We start from the raw sequence: 15,952 nt of genomic DNA, 5'->3' as shown, positions 1-15,952 counted from the left end.
CAGCTTCTTCTTTAGAGTGCCTCCTCATGCCTTAGCTAACCCTTCCGCCAAAGGTCTTTATAAATAAATATAACTTTCTCCCAGAATTCCATTATCTCTTTGTCACATCTTTTCATAAGAATACTTAGAGGTATATTTGAAAATCAAATTTTTCCAGTTGGCCAATCTCTTTGCTAGATTTGACCAACTTACAAAGTTGAACAGATTACAGGGAGATTATTAGTGGACTGGAACAGTACTTGTTTTCTGCTGGGTTATTTTAAAAAATTCAGCAAAGATCTTAATTTTAGTTCACACACTTGGCTTGAAAAATCATAGAGACTTTGAGAATGCTGATGTAGGAAAGGGCTTTGAGAGAAATAATTTCTGAACTTGAAGACAGGTCTTCTGATATAATACAGATAGACAAAAACAAATTTTAAAAAATGAAGAAAAAAGCCTATAGGATTTATGGAACATCATTAAGGCTATCAAGCAAATATCTGCATTAAGGTTATTCCAGAAGGAAAAAGGTATAGAAAACATAATTATGGAAATAATAGTTGAAAACTTCCCAAGTCTTGGAAGATAAATGAACATCCATGTCGAGGAAGCTCAAAGACATCAAATAGATTAAACCCAAACAGGTCCTCTTCAAGGCATATTAAAGCCAAACTATCATAAGTCAAAAACAAATAAAGAATTCTAAAATCACCAACAGAAAAACATCAAGTCACATATAAGGTAATCTCAATTAGACTAACAGTGGATTTTTCAGAAAGCTTATTTGCCAGGAAAGAGTGGCATGATATAGTCAAAGCATTGAAAGATAAAAAAAACCTGCCAGCCAAGATCATGATACCCAGAAAAGCTATCTTTCAGAAATGTAGAAGAAATAAAATCTTTCACAGATCTCAGATAAGTAAAAACTAAGAAAATTCATCACCCTTAGACTGGCCTTTAAAAGTGCTCAAATCAGTCTTACATCTGAAATGAAAAAATAGCAATTGTCACTATCAAAGCATGAAACAATAAAACTCACTGGTAGAGGTGATATACAAAAGAGAAAAAGAAAGGAATAAAATTTTACCACTGCAGAAAACTACCCAATCACAAAAATAAATAAGCAAGAAAAAAAAAAGATATAAAAAACAACCAGAAAACAATTAAAAAATGCCAAAAGTAAGTCTTCGCCTGTCAATAATAGCCCTGAATGTAAACGGACTACATTCTCCAATTTAAACATATAAACGGGCAAAATGGATTTTTTTTTAGAGACCCAACTATATGCAGTCTGTAGGAAACTTACCTCACTGGTAAACACACTCATAGACTTAAAAGTGTATGGGGATTACAAAAAGACATTCCAGCCAGGTGCTGTGGCTCACACGTTACCTCAGCACTTTGGAAGCCAAGATCACACACTACTCTGCAGCCTGGGTTTCAGAGCAAGACTCCATCTCAAAAAAAAAAAAAAAAGAAAAAAGAAAAAAAGAAAGAAAAGATATTCTATGCTAATGGAAAAACTGAGCAGGAGTAGATTAGGCAAAACGGAATTTAAGCCAACAGCTATAAAGAGAGATACTATGTAATAATAAAGGGATTACATTAGCAAGAGAATATAACAATTTTAAATACAGATGCAACTTATACTGGTGTACCTAGATATATAAAATAAGTATTATTAGATCCAAAGAGACAGATAGACTCCACTATAGTAATAGTTGGGGACTTCAACACCTCACTCTCAGCATTGAATAAATCATCTAGACAGAAGATCAACAACAACAAAAAAACCCCATTAGATGTAAACTGCATATTAGGCGAAGCTAACAGAACAGACACTTATAGAATATTTCACCCAGCAGCTGCAGAATACACATTCTTTTCATCAGCACATGGAATATTCTCCAGGATCAACCATACTTTATGACACAAAAAAGTCTCAAAAAATTTTAAAAATCAAAATCATACCAAATATCTTATCTGGCCACAATGGAATACAACTAAACATCAATAACAAGAGGAAAATTCACACCTATGAAAAATACATGGAAATTAAAAAGCATGCTCCTGAATGACCAATGAATGAACAAAACTAAGAATGAAGTTAAAAAGTTCCTTAAAACAATGGAAAACAGAAACATAACATGCTAAAACCTATTGAACACACCAAAAGCAGTACTAAGGGGTAAGTTTATAGCAATAAATAAGTACATCAAAACTCTAGTAAGATTTCAAATAAAGAACCTAATGATACATGTCAAGTAATTAGAAAAGCAAGAACAAGTCAAATCCAAAATTAGTAGAAGGAAAAAAATTACGATCAGAGCAGAAATAAATGCAATTGAGAATTACAAAGAGAATAAAACAAAAAATTGTTGTTTTGAAAAGATAAATAAAATCTGCAAACAATTAGTCAGACCAACTTAAAAAAAAAAAAAAGCAATAAGAATCAAATTTTAAAACTCCAAAACAAAAACAGAGACGTCACAACAAATACCACAGAATATAATCATTAGAAACTACTATGAACAGCTATGCACCAAAAAATTAGAAAAGGCAGTGCAAATAGGTAAGTTCCTAGACACATATAACCTACCAGCATTGAACCAGGAAGAAACAGAAAACCCGAATAGACCAATAACAAGTAATAAGTTTGATATCAAAGATATCAAAGAGAAGATATCAAACAGAAGAAAAGATATCAGAAGTCGAAGACCAACTTAATGAAATAAAACAAGATGACAAGATTAGAGAAAAAAGGATAAAAAGGAACGAGCAAAGTCTCCAAGAAATATGGGACTATGTGAAAAGACCTAATCTACGCTTGATAGGTGTACCTGAATGTGATGAAGAGAATCAATCCAAGCTGGAAAATACGCTTCAGAATATTATTCAGAAAAACTTTCCCAACCTAGCAAGGCAGGACAATATTCAACTCCACGTAATACAGAGAACACCACAAAGATATTCCTCAAGAAGACCAACCTCAAGGCACATAATCGCCAGATTTCCTAGGGTTCAAATGAAGGAGAAAATACTGAGGACAGCCAGAAAGAAAGGTCAGGTTACTCATAAAGGGAAGCCTATCAGACTCACAGCTGATCTCTCAGCAGAAACCCTACGAGCTAGAAGAGAGTGGGGGCCAATATTCAACATCCTTAAAGAAAAGAACTTTCAACACAGAATTTTACATCCAGCCAAACTAAGCTTCATAAGTGAAGGAAAAATAAAATCTTTTGTGAGCAAGCAAGCACTCAGCGATTTCATCACCACCAGGCCTGCTTTACAAGAGCTTCTGAAAGAACCACTACATATAGAAAGGAACAACCAGTATCAGCCTTTCTAAAAAATACCAAAAAGTAAAGAGCATCAACATAATCAAGAATTTACATTAACTAATAGGCAAAACAGCCAGCTAACATTAAATGGCAGTATTAAACTCACATATATTATTATTAATTCTAAATTTAAATTGACTAAATCCCCCAATCCAAAGACACAGACAGGCAAAAAAAGCCAAAACCCATCAGTATGCTGCATCCAGATCCATCTTACATGCAAGGATACACAAAGACTCAAAACAAAGGGATGGAGAAAGATTTACCAACCAAATGGAGAGCAAAAATAAATAAATAAATAAATAAATAAATAAATAAATAAATAAAAAGCAGGAGTTGCTTTAAAGCAACAAAGATCAAAAGAAGCAAAGAAGGATATTACATAATGATAAAAGGATCAATGCAACAAGAAGAGCTAAAGATCCTAAATATATATGCACCCAATACAGGAATACCCAGATATGTAAGACTTATAAAGAGACTTAGACTCCCACACAATAATAGTGTAAGACTTCAACATCAATATTAGTCAGATCAATCAGACAGAAAATTAACAACAATATCCAGGATTTGAACTCAGATCTGGAACAAGTAAACTTAATTAACATTTATAGAACTCTTCACTTTAAATATACAAAATATACACTCTTATCAGTACCACAATACATCTATTTACAGGTTTATATGAAATATTGGTTGGCTGCTTGTTTGTTATTTTCTTCCCTCATTTTTTTTCATGTCTCTATTATTAAGCACAATTATAGGCATACCCATTTTTAGACTAAAAAAATAAAAAACAACAACAAAAAACAAGTAATAAGTTTGAATCAGTGATTAATAAAAGTCTTCCAAACAAAGAAAATTCCAGGATTGGATGGCTTCACAGATGAATTCTACTGAAAACTTAAAAAAGAATGAATACCAATTAATTTGAAACTATTGCAAATAATTAAAGGGTAGGGAATTCTTACTAACTCATTATACGAAGCCAGCATAATGCTGATACCAAAACCAGATAAGGACACGACAACAAAAACATAAAACTATAGGACAATACCTCTAACAAATATTAAACACAAAAATTATCAACAAAATACTAGCAAACTGAATCCAACAGAATATCGAAAAGACAATACACTATGATCAATTGAGATATATCTCAGGAATGCATGTCTGGTTCAACATACACAAATAAATGTGACACATCACATCAACAGAATGAAGGACAAAAACTATATTGTTATTTCAATAGATGTAGAAAAAACATTGGATAAAATTCAATATCCCTTCATGATATAAACATTAAAAAACCTGGACATAGGAGAAACATACTTCAACATAATAAAGGCTACATATGACAATTCCACAGCTAACATCATACTGAAAGGGGAAAAAACTGAAAGCTTTTCCTCTAAGAACTTTAACAGGGCAAAGATGCCCAGTCTTACCACTCTCATGCAACAAGTATTGGAAGTTCTAATCAGGGCAACTAGGCAAGAGAAAGAAATAGAGGAAATCAAAATTGGAAAGGAGAAAGTAAAATTACCCCTGTTTGCAGATGACATGATCTTACTATAGATAGAAAAACCTAAAGATTCTACCAAGAAAATTCATAGAATAAACAAATTTGGCAGAATTGCAGCACACAAAATCAACATACAAAAATTGTGGAATTTCTATACATAATGAACTAGATTAAAAAAATCAAGAAATCAATTCCACTCACAATAGCTCTAAAGGAAATAAAATATATATGAATAAATTTAACCAAGGAGGTAAAAGACCTCTACAAGGAAAACTATAAAACATTGAAGAAACTGAAGAGGATAGAAAAAAAAAAATGGAAAAATATCCCATGCTCAGGGATCCAAAGAATAATGTTAAAATGACCATACTACCCAAAGCAATGTACAGGTACAGTGCAATCCCTATCAAAATACCAATGACATTCTGCACAGAATTAGAAAAAAAAAATTAAAATTTGTATGGAGTTATAAAAGATCCAGAATAGACACAGCCATCTTGAACAAAAAGAACAAAGCTGGAAGCATCACATTACTAGACTTCAAAATATTTTACAAAGCTGTAGTAATCAAAACAACATGACACTGCCATAAAAACAGAAACATATAGACAAATGCAATAGAATAGAGAGCCCAGAAATAAATTCACATTTCTTCAGTCAACTAATGTTTGACAAAGATGTCAAGAATATACATTGGAGAAAGAATAGTCACTTCCACAAATGTCTGGGAAAGCTGGATATCTACATGCTGAGGAATTAAACTAGACACCTCATTTCTCATCCTATACAAAAATCAACTCAAAATGGATCCATGACCTAAAAATAAGACACAAAACAACAAAACTAGTAGGAGAAAACATAGGAGAAATGCTTTAGGATATTGCTCTGGAAAAATATTTTTCAGTAAGACCTCAAAAGCACAGGCAAGTAAAGCAGAAAATAAGAAAAGAGGATTATATCAAACTAAAAAAGCTTTTGCAGAGCAAAGAAAACGATCATCAGAGTGAATTCAACCTACCGACTAGGGGAAAAGATTTCCAAACTTTTCATCCAACTGGTAATTAATGTCCAGAATATACAAGGAACTCAAATATTTCCACAGCAAAACAAGAACAACAACAACAAAAACCCAAAATCTAAGGAAAAAAAAAACGGACAAATAATTGGAACTGACATTTCTCAAAAGAGCACATACAAACGGCCCTAAAGCACACACAAAAAATGCTCAACATTGCTAATAATCAGGGAAATGCAAATCAAAACCGCAATGATGTATCATCTCACCCAACAGAGTGGCTATCATGAAAAAGATAAAAAATAAAAAATGTTGGCAAAGATTCAGAGAAAAGGAACTCCTATACACTGTTGGTGAGAATGTAAACTAGTATAGCCACTATGGAGAAGAGGATACAGCTTCCTGAAAGAACCATAAATAGAACTATCATACGATCCAGTAATCCCACTGCTTGGCATTGACCCAAAGGAAAAGAAATCAATATATCAAAGACACATTGGCATCCCTATGTTTACTTTAGCACTATTTATAATAGCCAAGATATTGAATTAACCTAGGTGTCCATCAACAGATTAACAGGGACAAAGAAAATGTGATATGTATAAACAATGAAATATGATTCGGCCATAAAAAATAATGAAATCCTTCATTCTTGGCAACATGTGTAGAACTGCAGAACATTATATTAAGTGAAATAAGCCAGGATCAGAACATTAAAAACATAGTATCTTCTCACTCAGATGTAGAAACTGAAAAAAAACAAAACAAAAAAAAAAAAAAAAAAAAAAAGAAAAATATAGAATGTTCTCACTCAGATGCAGAAACTGAAAAAAAAAAAAAAGTAGAATGTAGTAGAGAGGATTCCAAAGGCTTGAAAGGATAGGGGGAAGTGAATTATGGGGAGCAATTTGTTAAAGAATACAAAATTATAGCTAGATGAGAGGATTAAGGTCTAGTAGTCTAGAGCATTGTAGGATGACTATAGTTCACAATAATATACTATATAGTTTCAAATAGCTGGAAGGAGGACCCTGAATGCCCACAACACAAAGGAATAATAAATGTCTGAGATGATGGACATGCTACTCATCCTAGTCTAATCACTATAGACATAATATATTACAACCTCACTATGTACATAATAAATATATAAAATAATGTGTCCGTTTAAAAAACATAAAAGACAAAATATATATTAAAAAAAGAAAACAAAAAACAATACAGTATAACGACTACTTACATAGCATTTACACTGTATTAGGTATTTTATGTAGTCTAGAGATTATCTAAAGTATACAGGAGGATATGCATAGGTTCTATGCAAATACTATGACACTAGGGACTTGAGCATCCATGGATTTAGATATCCATGGGAGTCCTGGAACCAATCCTTTGAGGATAGCAAGGAACGACTGTATTTATATATTTTTAAGTGAAAACTTCAGGGCTTAAAGAGTGATTCAAGCTTTAATCAACTTTTTAAATTAAACTTAAACATGAGTCTCGGCTGGGTGCGGTGGCTCATGCCTGTAATCCCAGCACTTTGGGAGGCCGAGGCGGGCGGATCATGAGGTCAGGAGATCGAGACCATCCTGGCTAGCATGGTGAAACCTCGTCTCTACTAAAAATACAAAAATTTAGCTGAATGTGGTGGTGTGTGCCTGTAGACCCAGCTACTTGGGTGGCTGAGGCAGGAGAATTACTTGAACCCAGGAGGTGGAGGTTGCAGCAAGATTGTGCCACTGCACTCCAGCCTGGGCAGCAGAGTGAGACTGACTCAAAAAAAAAAAAAAGAGTCTCATTAGATCACAGAGATTATAAGAAAATTTTAAAATGAAGAGAGTATCTCTCAGTATATACACACCTTAAAGATAGGTGTTAGAAGTATGTTCATGGTCTCCTGTGACATGTATATTCATTGTGTTAAGTGAAATAAGCCAGGATCAGAATGTTAAACATGGTATGTTCTCTCTTATATGTAGAAGCTGGAAAAAATGTTAATCTCATAGAAATAAAATGTAGTACAGAGGATTGCAGATGCTTGGAAGGGTAGGGTGAAATGCGGTATACAGAGACATTTGTTAAAGAATACAAAATTATAGCTAGATAAGAGGATTAAGTTCTAGCAGCCTATAGCACTGTATATCCATGGTCTCATGAATACATATTCATGGTCTCATATTATAGACATCATTATTGAGTATTAAAGCCAGTGAGAGCCTCTTCAACTTCCTGAAGATAAAAGGAAGGCACTGGAATGGAAGCACTGCCTGGCATAGATCATCCTTAGGCAAGAACAGACATGCAAACTTGTAAATTGAGAGTACACACTGAACGGCAGCTGAAAGTACTGGTAATGAATGCCATTGCTCTGTACTGCTCGACTCCTAGTCTCTAGAAAAAGGAACCAGCATGAGTTAAGATGTGCAGTGGGGCCCTTATAGGGCCTACTTAGTGGGCTCTGAGTCACCTACAGGAAGATATCTAGTCCTAAAGAGAAACTGGAGTGGGGGACAATATATAAGAAATCATGTTCAGGTGCTTGAGGGTTTTTTTTTCTTCCCACTTTCCTTGTAGTTTGTTGACAGTGATTTTAACTCTGATATTATTCTGTGCATTAGACAGTATATGTCTTAGCACCCAAAATGTTTCATATATTTGACCAGTTTCATCCCATCAGCCAGACTTTCATGAGTTAAAGTCCTGGATACAAGCATGTCTTCTTTAACTCTTCAGTAAGATTCATCATTTCTTGCTTTTTTTTCTGCCTTTATTTCAAACTTTAATTCCTTAATCTGTTTCAGAAGTACATTTATTTTGTCTGTTGACAAGCATGAATTTTCTCTTTATTTTTTCTCATAGGTCTGTTTGCCTGACGATTGCTAGTTTTGGAAAAACGCCAAACAAGCATTCTTGTACTCAAGTCTGTTAATAAGTTATGTAAGTATGACAAACAGAAGCATCAGTTCTAGAGTTACGCATCTGGATTGGAATCCCTCCTCCCCAATTTCCTAGATTTTGGCCTAAAGAAATCCACTTAACTTCTGTCTCAATTTCCTCATCTATAAAACAATAATAATGTCACTAATTTCATAAGGCCATCCTTAGTATTCAATAAGATAATATAAACAAAGCTTTTAGCATAGTGCCTGGCATAAAGCAAAGGTTTGGTAAACATTAGTTATCTCATGATGTTCCTAAAAAATAAATACATTTTATAACAGTTTTGATTTACAGAAATTTTGAGGACAGAGAATTTCCATATACTCTATACTTTTTTCTTCTCTTGTTAACATTTTACAATATGGTATATTTGTTATAATTAGTAAACCAATATTAATACATTAGTGTTAACAAAAGTCCACATTATAATCAAATTTCCTTAGTTTTTATGTAATGTCCTTTTCCAGGTCTAGAATTCCATCCAGGAAACCACATTGAAATTAGTCCTCTTGGCTTTGACAGTTTCTCAGACTTGCCTTGTTTTTGCAGACCTTGACAGTTTTGAGAAGTACATGTTTCTCCACTGGGATTTCTCAGATATTTTTCTCATATACAGATTAGGGATAGGTTTTTGAAAGAAATACTACAGGAATAAAGCACCATATTCCTTACCTTATAACAGGAGTACATACTATCAACATGAATTATCACTGTTGACGCTGACCTTGATTACCTGGCTGAGATTCTGTTTGTCAGGTTCTTCACTGGAAAGTTCCTCGTTTTTCCTGCTTCACATACTTATGCTCTTCGGAAAAAAGTCATTATGCACAGGCCACACTTAAAACATGGGGAGTTTTGCTCTATCTCCTCGAGGGGAAAATATCTATATAAATTATTTGGAGCTCTTTTCCATGGGACATTTGTCTCTTCTCCTCCATGTATTTGTTTATTCAATTTAAAAAAAATAAATCTATATAAGGGGGGTGTAGATAAGCAAAGGTAGACCACATACTATAACTTTATGGAGTATGGGTTGGATGAGTAGATGACAGATACAGTTGTTCAGAGACCCTCCCCACATCATATGTGATAAGAAGATGGGTTAGCAACTGAGATAGTTCTCACCACTTGAGGGTGGGACTGAAGGTTCTTGGTTAGGACATAACTGGCTTAAGAACTAAAGTAAGTGTATGTGAAGGTGAACGCATCAGCAGATCCTGTCAAAGAAGTCAGGGAAGACAAAGCCAGTGGCAAGGAGGCTGAAGTGTTCCTGATATTCTCAGGTTGATAGAGGAAGTTATCCAAAGATTAGTATCACTGTGATCTTCTGGAATAAACAGAGCAAAGGTGACTCAGTATGTTATTACTTTTAGGTATGATTTCATTTTGCATGTAACTGATGTTCCTAAGTTTGAAACATATGGGCTTTTTGCTTTTTAGTTTTCAAGTTTTCTATTGATAGATCCTCAATTTCAGAGATTCTTTCCTCAGCTGTGTCCAGACTAATAAAAAGACTATCAAAAGCATTCTTTATTTCTATACCAGTATTTTTTTTCTCCGTTTTTCTTTTCTTGGAGACAGAGTCTTGCTCTGTCATCCAGGCTGAAGTGCAGTGGCACAATCATAGCTCACTGCAGCCTCAAACTCCTAGGCTCATGCAATCCACCTGCCTCAGCTGCCCAAGTAGCTGGGAATAGAGGTGCATGCCACCACACCAGGTAATTTCTGAATTCTTTGCTGAGATGGGATCTCACCATGTTGCTCAGGCTAGTCTCAAACTCCTGGACTCAAATAATACTCCAGTCTTGACCATCAAAAGTGTTGGGATTACAGGTGTGAGACACCATGGCTGTCCACTATGGCAGTATTTTTGATCTCTAGCATTTCTTTTTAGTTTTTTTTTTTTTTTATCTCTCTGCTTATATTACTCTCAGGTTCTTTTTGTTTTTTTTTTTTTTTTTTTTTTAACTTCCATCTCTTTCCTTACATTTTCAGTATGTTCTTGCAGGCTATTCACCCTGTCCGTTAGAACATTTAGTATATTACTCATTATTGTTTTAAATTTCTGGTATGATAATTCTAACATCTTTGCTACATCTGAATTTGGTTCTGATGCTTGCTCTGTCTCTACAATCTGTGTTTTCTGCCTTCTAGTATGCCTTGTAATTTTTTCTCAATGGCCAGATATAAAATACTTGGTAAAAGTAACTGTGGTAAGCAAGCCTTTAGTGACCTGTTGGTAAGGTGTGAGGGGAGGGGTAATGATTTACAATGGTTTGAGTCCTATAATTATGTCTCAGTCTTTTAGTGAGGCTGTGTCTCTGTACTATAAACTTTATTAGTGCTTCTCAGTATTTTTAACCTTTCTTGGGTGGTACAGGATGGCTAGAGCAGGCTAGAGTTGGATATTTTCTTCTCCCCCATGGAAGGTTAGAGTTAGCTGGAGCTGGGTATTTTCCTTTCTTCAGGTGAGTTAGGCTCTAATAAAACACCAGCAGGTTAAGCTCTGATTACATAATTTCTTCTGAGAAACCATTCAGAACAGTAGAATGCTCTGGTGTATTTCAAAATGGTTATTTTTCTTCTCCCCTTGATGGAAGCAGGAGGGGACTTTTTCTCTACTATTCTCTAAAATCAGGTTAAGCTCATTAAGGTAAAACTCACAAAGGTGTGGGTGGTCCCCTATGAGTGGTTCCCTCTATATTTTTTAATTGCCAAAGTTGTCCACACTGAGCCTCCAATAATTTGTCAATTACAGTTCAGGTTTTTTCCTACCTGGCATAGGTTTATGTGGAGGTTTCTGCTCCTGTAAGTTGTAAATCTCTGCATTTGCCTGTCTTTCCAGTGTGGGAGGCAGCAGTTTGCCCTGTGACCTCACTTCTCTAAAGAGTTGTGGGCTTTTCTGTTTTTTTTAGCTTTTAAGTCTTCCTAAGACGGAGCGGCAATTTCCAAGCTTTTATATGCTGGAATGGAAGCTATCCACTATAAATGTTTTTGTGAAAAGTAAATAAAGTAATGTTTCTGATGTCCATAGCATAATATCTACCACAGAGTAAGTGTTCAGTAAATATTAACTATTATTAATATCTTATATACTAATAAATATATTAAGAAACATTTGCTGTGGTTATTATACTGGGAAAACAAAGCCAGAGGGAAAGATAATAAATTTTTAAATGTATTAAGTTTAAGTAAAACTGTAGCTCTTAATTTGTGACAATAATGCTTAGGTTAGTGTTCTTGATATTAAATACAAGGCATGAAATGAGATATGCACTAAAGGTTTGCAATAGTTAAGACTAATTGTAAAGAAAATCAGTCAGGTAAATGAAAAACATTTTTTTTAAAAGAACCTAGAAATTAATTAATGTAACCATGTCTATTCTCCTTTATGACAAAATTAGGAAAGTCTTCATTAGTAACTAAATACAAATATTTATAAGCATCATGTCAATTGTGTTATTACTTGTAGTACATATAAAGGGATTATAATAATTAAAAGGAATATCATATAGTTAGCATATACTATATACACTGTGTTAAAAGCTTTATGTCTATTACCTAATTTAATCCTTCCTAAATCCTATGGCTTTCTTATAGCTATTTTAAAGAGGAGGAAACTGACTAGTCCCAGTTCAATTGCTTTAAGTAATAAAGCAACTGGGGACTAAATGAATAACTGATATAATAAATAATAATAATACCCTTTAGCTTTGATACATTATCATGTCCTTTTAACATTTTCAAGAAATCCATTTCATTCCTTTAACTACCTACTCTATTCTTTGTTTCAATTTATAATCAATTCAAAATACCTAAGTAATCCAAGTTCATTTAATACTTTAGTATTAATAGCTCATCTAAATAATGTTGAAAGCTGTTATTTTCCCTCAGTGGTAGAATATTTATTAATATCAGTCAACAAGTTTACCCTTCTGGTTTCAATAATATGTTATCAATTATTAACTTGGGCCTCTTATGATATTACAACTTTTCAAGATTCTCCTATTTGAAGGCTTTTGAATTTAAGATTTTAAATTTCAGTTAGTTATATAAGCTGTAAATAAATGCATTGCAAAATTAAAACCTTTCTCTCTTGCTTTACTTCTATTTCTCATTTGTACTGTTGCCTTGATTTTTAACTCTATTTTGATTTGTGAAGTGGCACATTTTTAACTCTAACTGAAAGAGGGAAATTGTGAAGATACATGACAGTAAACTTTCTACAATGACAGGAAGGATAAACTGGAAAAAAGATGATGCAGGTCTGGTTTCAATATAATTTGGACGTTTTCACAAATGAGAGAAAAGTAGAAGGGAAGTTATTTTGTATTCTCTCAATTCATTACTAAAGAGAAGTTCTTTCATCTTTTATGAAAATTATCAGTCATCATATACTGACCTTGGACTCATCTAATCCAAGCTTCTTTAGAGACCTTCTGACATAATCCAGAAATGAAGAACATTTGGAGTAAATTTTACCAACATGCTGATCACTGTGAAAAAAAATTGAATAAATTTTTAGTTTTTTCAATGTAAACTTTAGATGGTTTTAAATTCAATCATGAAATATTTTTAAATATTTTCTGTGAATTTGGCACAAGATCCAAATGTGATCAAAATGTAGTAATACTTTTGAGAACATTTTAAAGTTACATGTCACAAAGTATTCAGGATCTCCTTTTGACAACTCATAACGTACATCAGTGAAGACTCTGAGAAAGAAGTTTTAAACATAGTATTAAAAAGTCTCATTTTTGAAAGAAACGATTCATCTTTCAAAAGTTTCCATTGTGCTGTGAAACGCATTTGAGATTTACTGGCTCAATATTACAGTGCGCATCTCATGACAACATCTGTTACTACAGGCAATAATTCAACAGCTATGCACAGAGAACTTCTTCAATATCAGCCACTGATCAAGCCGCATATAATGAGTTGGATCTGACTTGATCCTCATTTATGCCTTGCAAATTCTCAAAATAATTTAAACAAAGTATCATGAGATGGTTTTGAATTTAAACAATACAATGCTAGACTACCACAGCTCACAACTTTGGTTACAATTTAGGTGTAATGTAAAAATCAAGAGGATGAAAAAATTATGTGTTATCAAAAACAAGGAATAAAGCCTTATTTATTCTTGGCAATATAAATATTAATAACTCTGATTAATTAGACATGCTGTTCTAGCAATTCTTCCTTTAAAATATATTTAAAACATATTCCTTCAGCTCAATTTCAAGATGGCATCTCACTTCCACTTTTTATTATATCATGTCCTGATTATTCCAACTATTTCCTAATGAAGACCTCTAAAATGGAAATTTCTCTTCTTCACTTCTTTCTACATGTTATTTTCTAAGAGCATTTTTGTTTTGTCACTTTTCTGCTTCAAAAGCTTTCAATACCTCTCCCATTTATTGGGATAAATCTGAAACTCCTTAGTTAAGCAATCAGGGCCCACTATAACCATATTTCTCAAATACATATCCCATTACATTTCAGTATTTAGTTTTTTCTCCTTAGATCAGTCTACTCATTGTTTCAGGCTATCTTCCACATTTCTGCCCTGGTGCATTTGCTCACACAGTTACCTCTTCGTGGGTTATACCGTTCCCACTCTCTTCTACAGCTTAGTTGAACTGAAGTCATCCTTTATGATAAGGTGCAAATGTATTTGCTCATGCAGTTACCTCTTAATGGATTATACCATTCCCACTCTCTTCTACAACTTAGTTGAACTAAAGTCTACCTTTTTATGATAAAGTGCAAATGTACATGTTCTTTTTGGTAACATGACTAATAATAATCTTTTCTAATTTTGAATTTCTATAGCCCATTTCATTCTTCTATTCATTTGTTATTTTATCACCTTGATTTAATAGTTGCTTGAACAGGTAGGTACAGGTTCCAGAAGGCAGAGCATATATTTTTTACAGGTTTCTGTATCATTCTCAGATACTACACATACACATCATTCTCAGATACTATACATCTTAGGTGTAACAGATACCATATTTTATATATATATATATATATATATATATATATATATATATATATAATGTATTCTAAAATATTGATTTAACTGTGTAGCCAGGAAAATATGCCATTTAATATTAACTCCCTGCTGCCCAGCTTAAAAAAGTTAAGCTTTGATTTTTTTTTTTTAATCCAAAAGGATAAGCACTTAAGTCTTTCCCATAAGCCAGTTAGTCTGGCTCCAATTTTATGCTATTCTTCACTGTCTTATGGAGTAGTTCCTGAGAAAAAGCAAAGAATAGTACATAAGAGGGTGGCTTCCAGTCAGACTGGTTCTATCATCTATAAGTTTCTTGTTCATTAAAATGGTATATCAATAGCATTTACTTCAGATAGTCACTATGAGGATTAAATTACATAACACATATAAGGTGCTCAGAAGTGAGCCATGATGTAAGCTATTGTTGTTACTTTCATTAATATTGCTTTTATAATTACTAGAATTATGGTCTAGATTTTTCATTTATTATACAGTTATAAATCCCCTGAGTAAAATGTTTCTGAATAAGTACTAAACATTATAAGCAGAAGAGAGAATATAGTGTAAATGTAGGTGGTATTGATTTGTTTCCCGAGTGTTATCCTTCAGACTGCTTGAAAATCAGAGAAACATTTTCAATTTATTTTCCCTTCCTTTACTTTTGTTTTCAAAATACACTATTTTTTTTTTTACTGTTGCAAAATATCACAGTATGGTTATTATAAGATTGCTTTTAGTGTGTTAAGCAGTAATTTGCTATAAAAGACTTAAGTTTTTTGTTAAGCTGTACTATTTCAGACCTCTTTTTAGCAATAATAGGGAAAAAAATCACTCACCTAGAACTGCAAAGTTGATGATATGATCATTACTTCATCTCTTATGACACTGCCTCATCAACAACACTGGCATTCTCTTAGTTTCTTGAACACATCATGCTTTTAGCTACAAACACTATACTCTCAATCTACTTGCTTTGGAAACACCAAACTCTGCCTTTCAGATCCTATCTCAAATCTTGCTTCCTTAGGTAAGCCTTTTCTGGCCCTCCAGATGTTGGTCTCCTAACACAGAGAACTTCTCCTTCAGATACTCTCCTCTTTGTTTCTCTGATTGTGTCCCTC

At 33.4% G+C, this 15,952-nt stretch overlaps 1 protein-coding gene across 3 annotated transcripts in view; it reads right to left on the bottom strand.

Annotated features, from left to right (window-relative positions):
- The window catches only part of METTL25 (methyltransferase like 25), a 123,778-nt gene that overhangs the window by 10,906 nt on the left and 96,920 nt on the right, over positions 1-15,952 (bottom strand). The window contains exons 9-10 of one of the 3 annotated variants that reach the window (XR_005202619.1): positions 13,209-13,302; positions 9,540-10,133 (exon numbers count right to left, since the gene is read on the bottom strand). Coding sequence is in view for 2 of the 3 variants with exons in the window: in XM_037743846.1 (XP_037599774.1) it covers positions 10,104-10,133; positions 13,209-13,302 (124 nt within the window). In the remaining variant the exon portion in view is untranslated. Of the gene's footprint in view, positions 1-8,611; positions 10,134-13,208; positions 13,303-15,952 lie in introns of those variants that run through there. The other 2 variants (XM_037743846.1, XM_017543506.2) reach the window with 2 other exon arrangements.

The sequence above is a fragment of the Cebus imitator genome, unplaced genomic scaffold (assembly GCF_001604975.1).
Source record: "Cebus imitator isolate Cc_AM_T3 unplaced genomic scaffold, Cebus_imitator-1.0 Scaffold156, whole genome shotgun sequence".
In the NCBI taxonomy this organism is placed as follows: domain Eukaryota; kingdom Metazoa; phylum Chordata; class Mammalia; order Primates; family Cebidae; genus Cebus; species Cebus imitator.
Note: the sequence above shows the minus strand (reverse complement) of the source record. Positions and strands in the feature narration are given on the sequence as shown.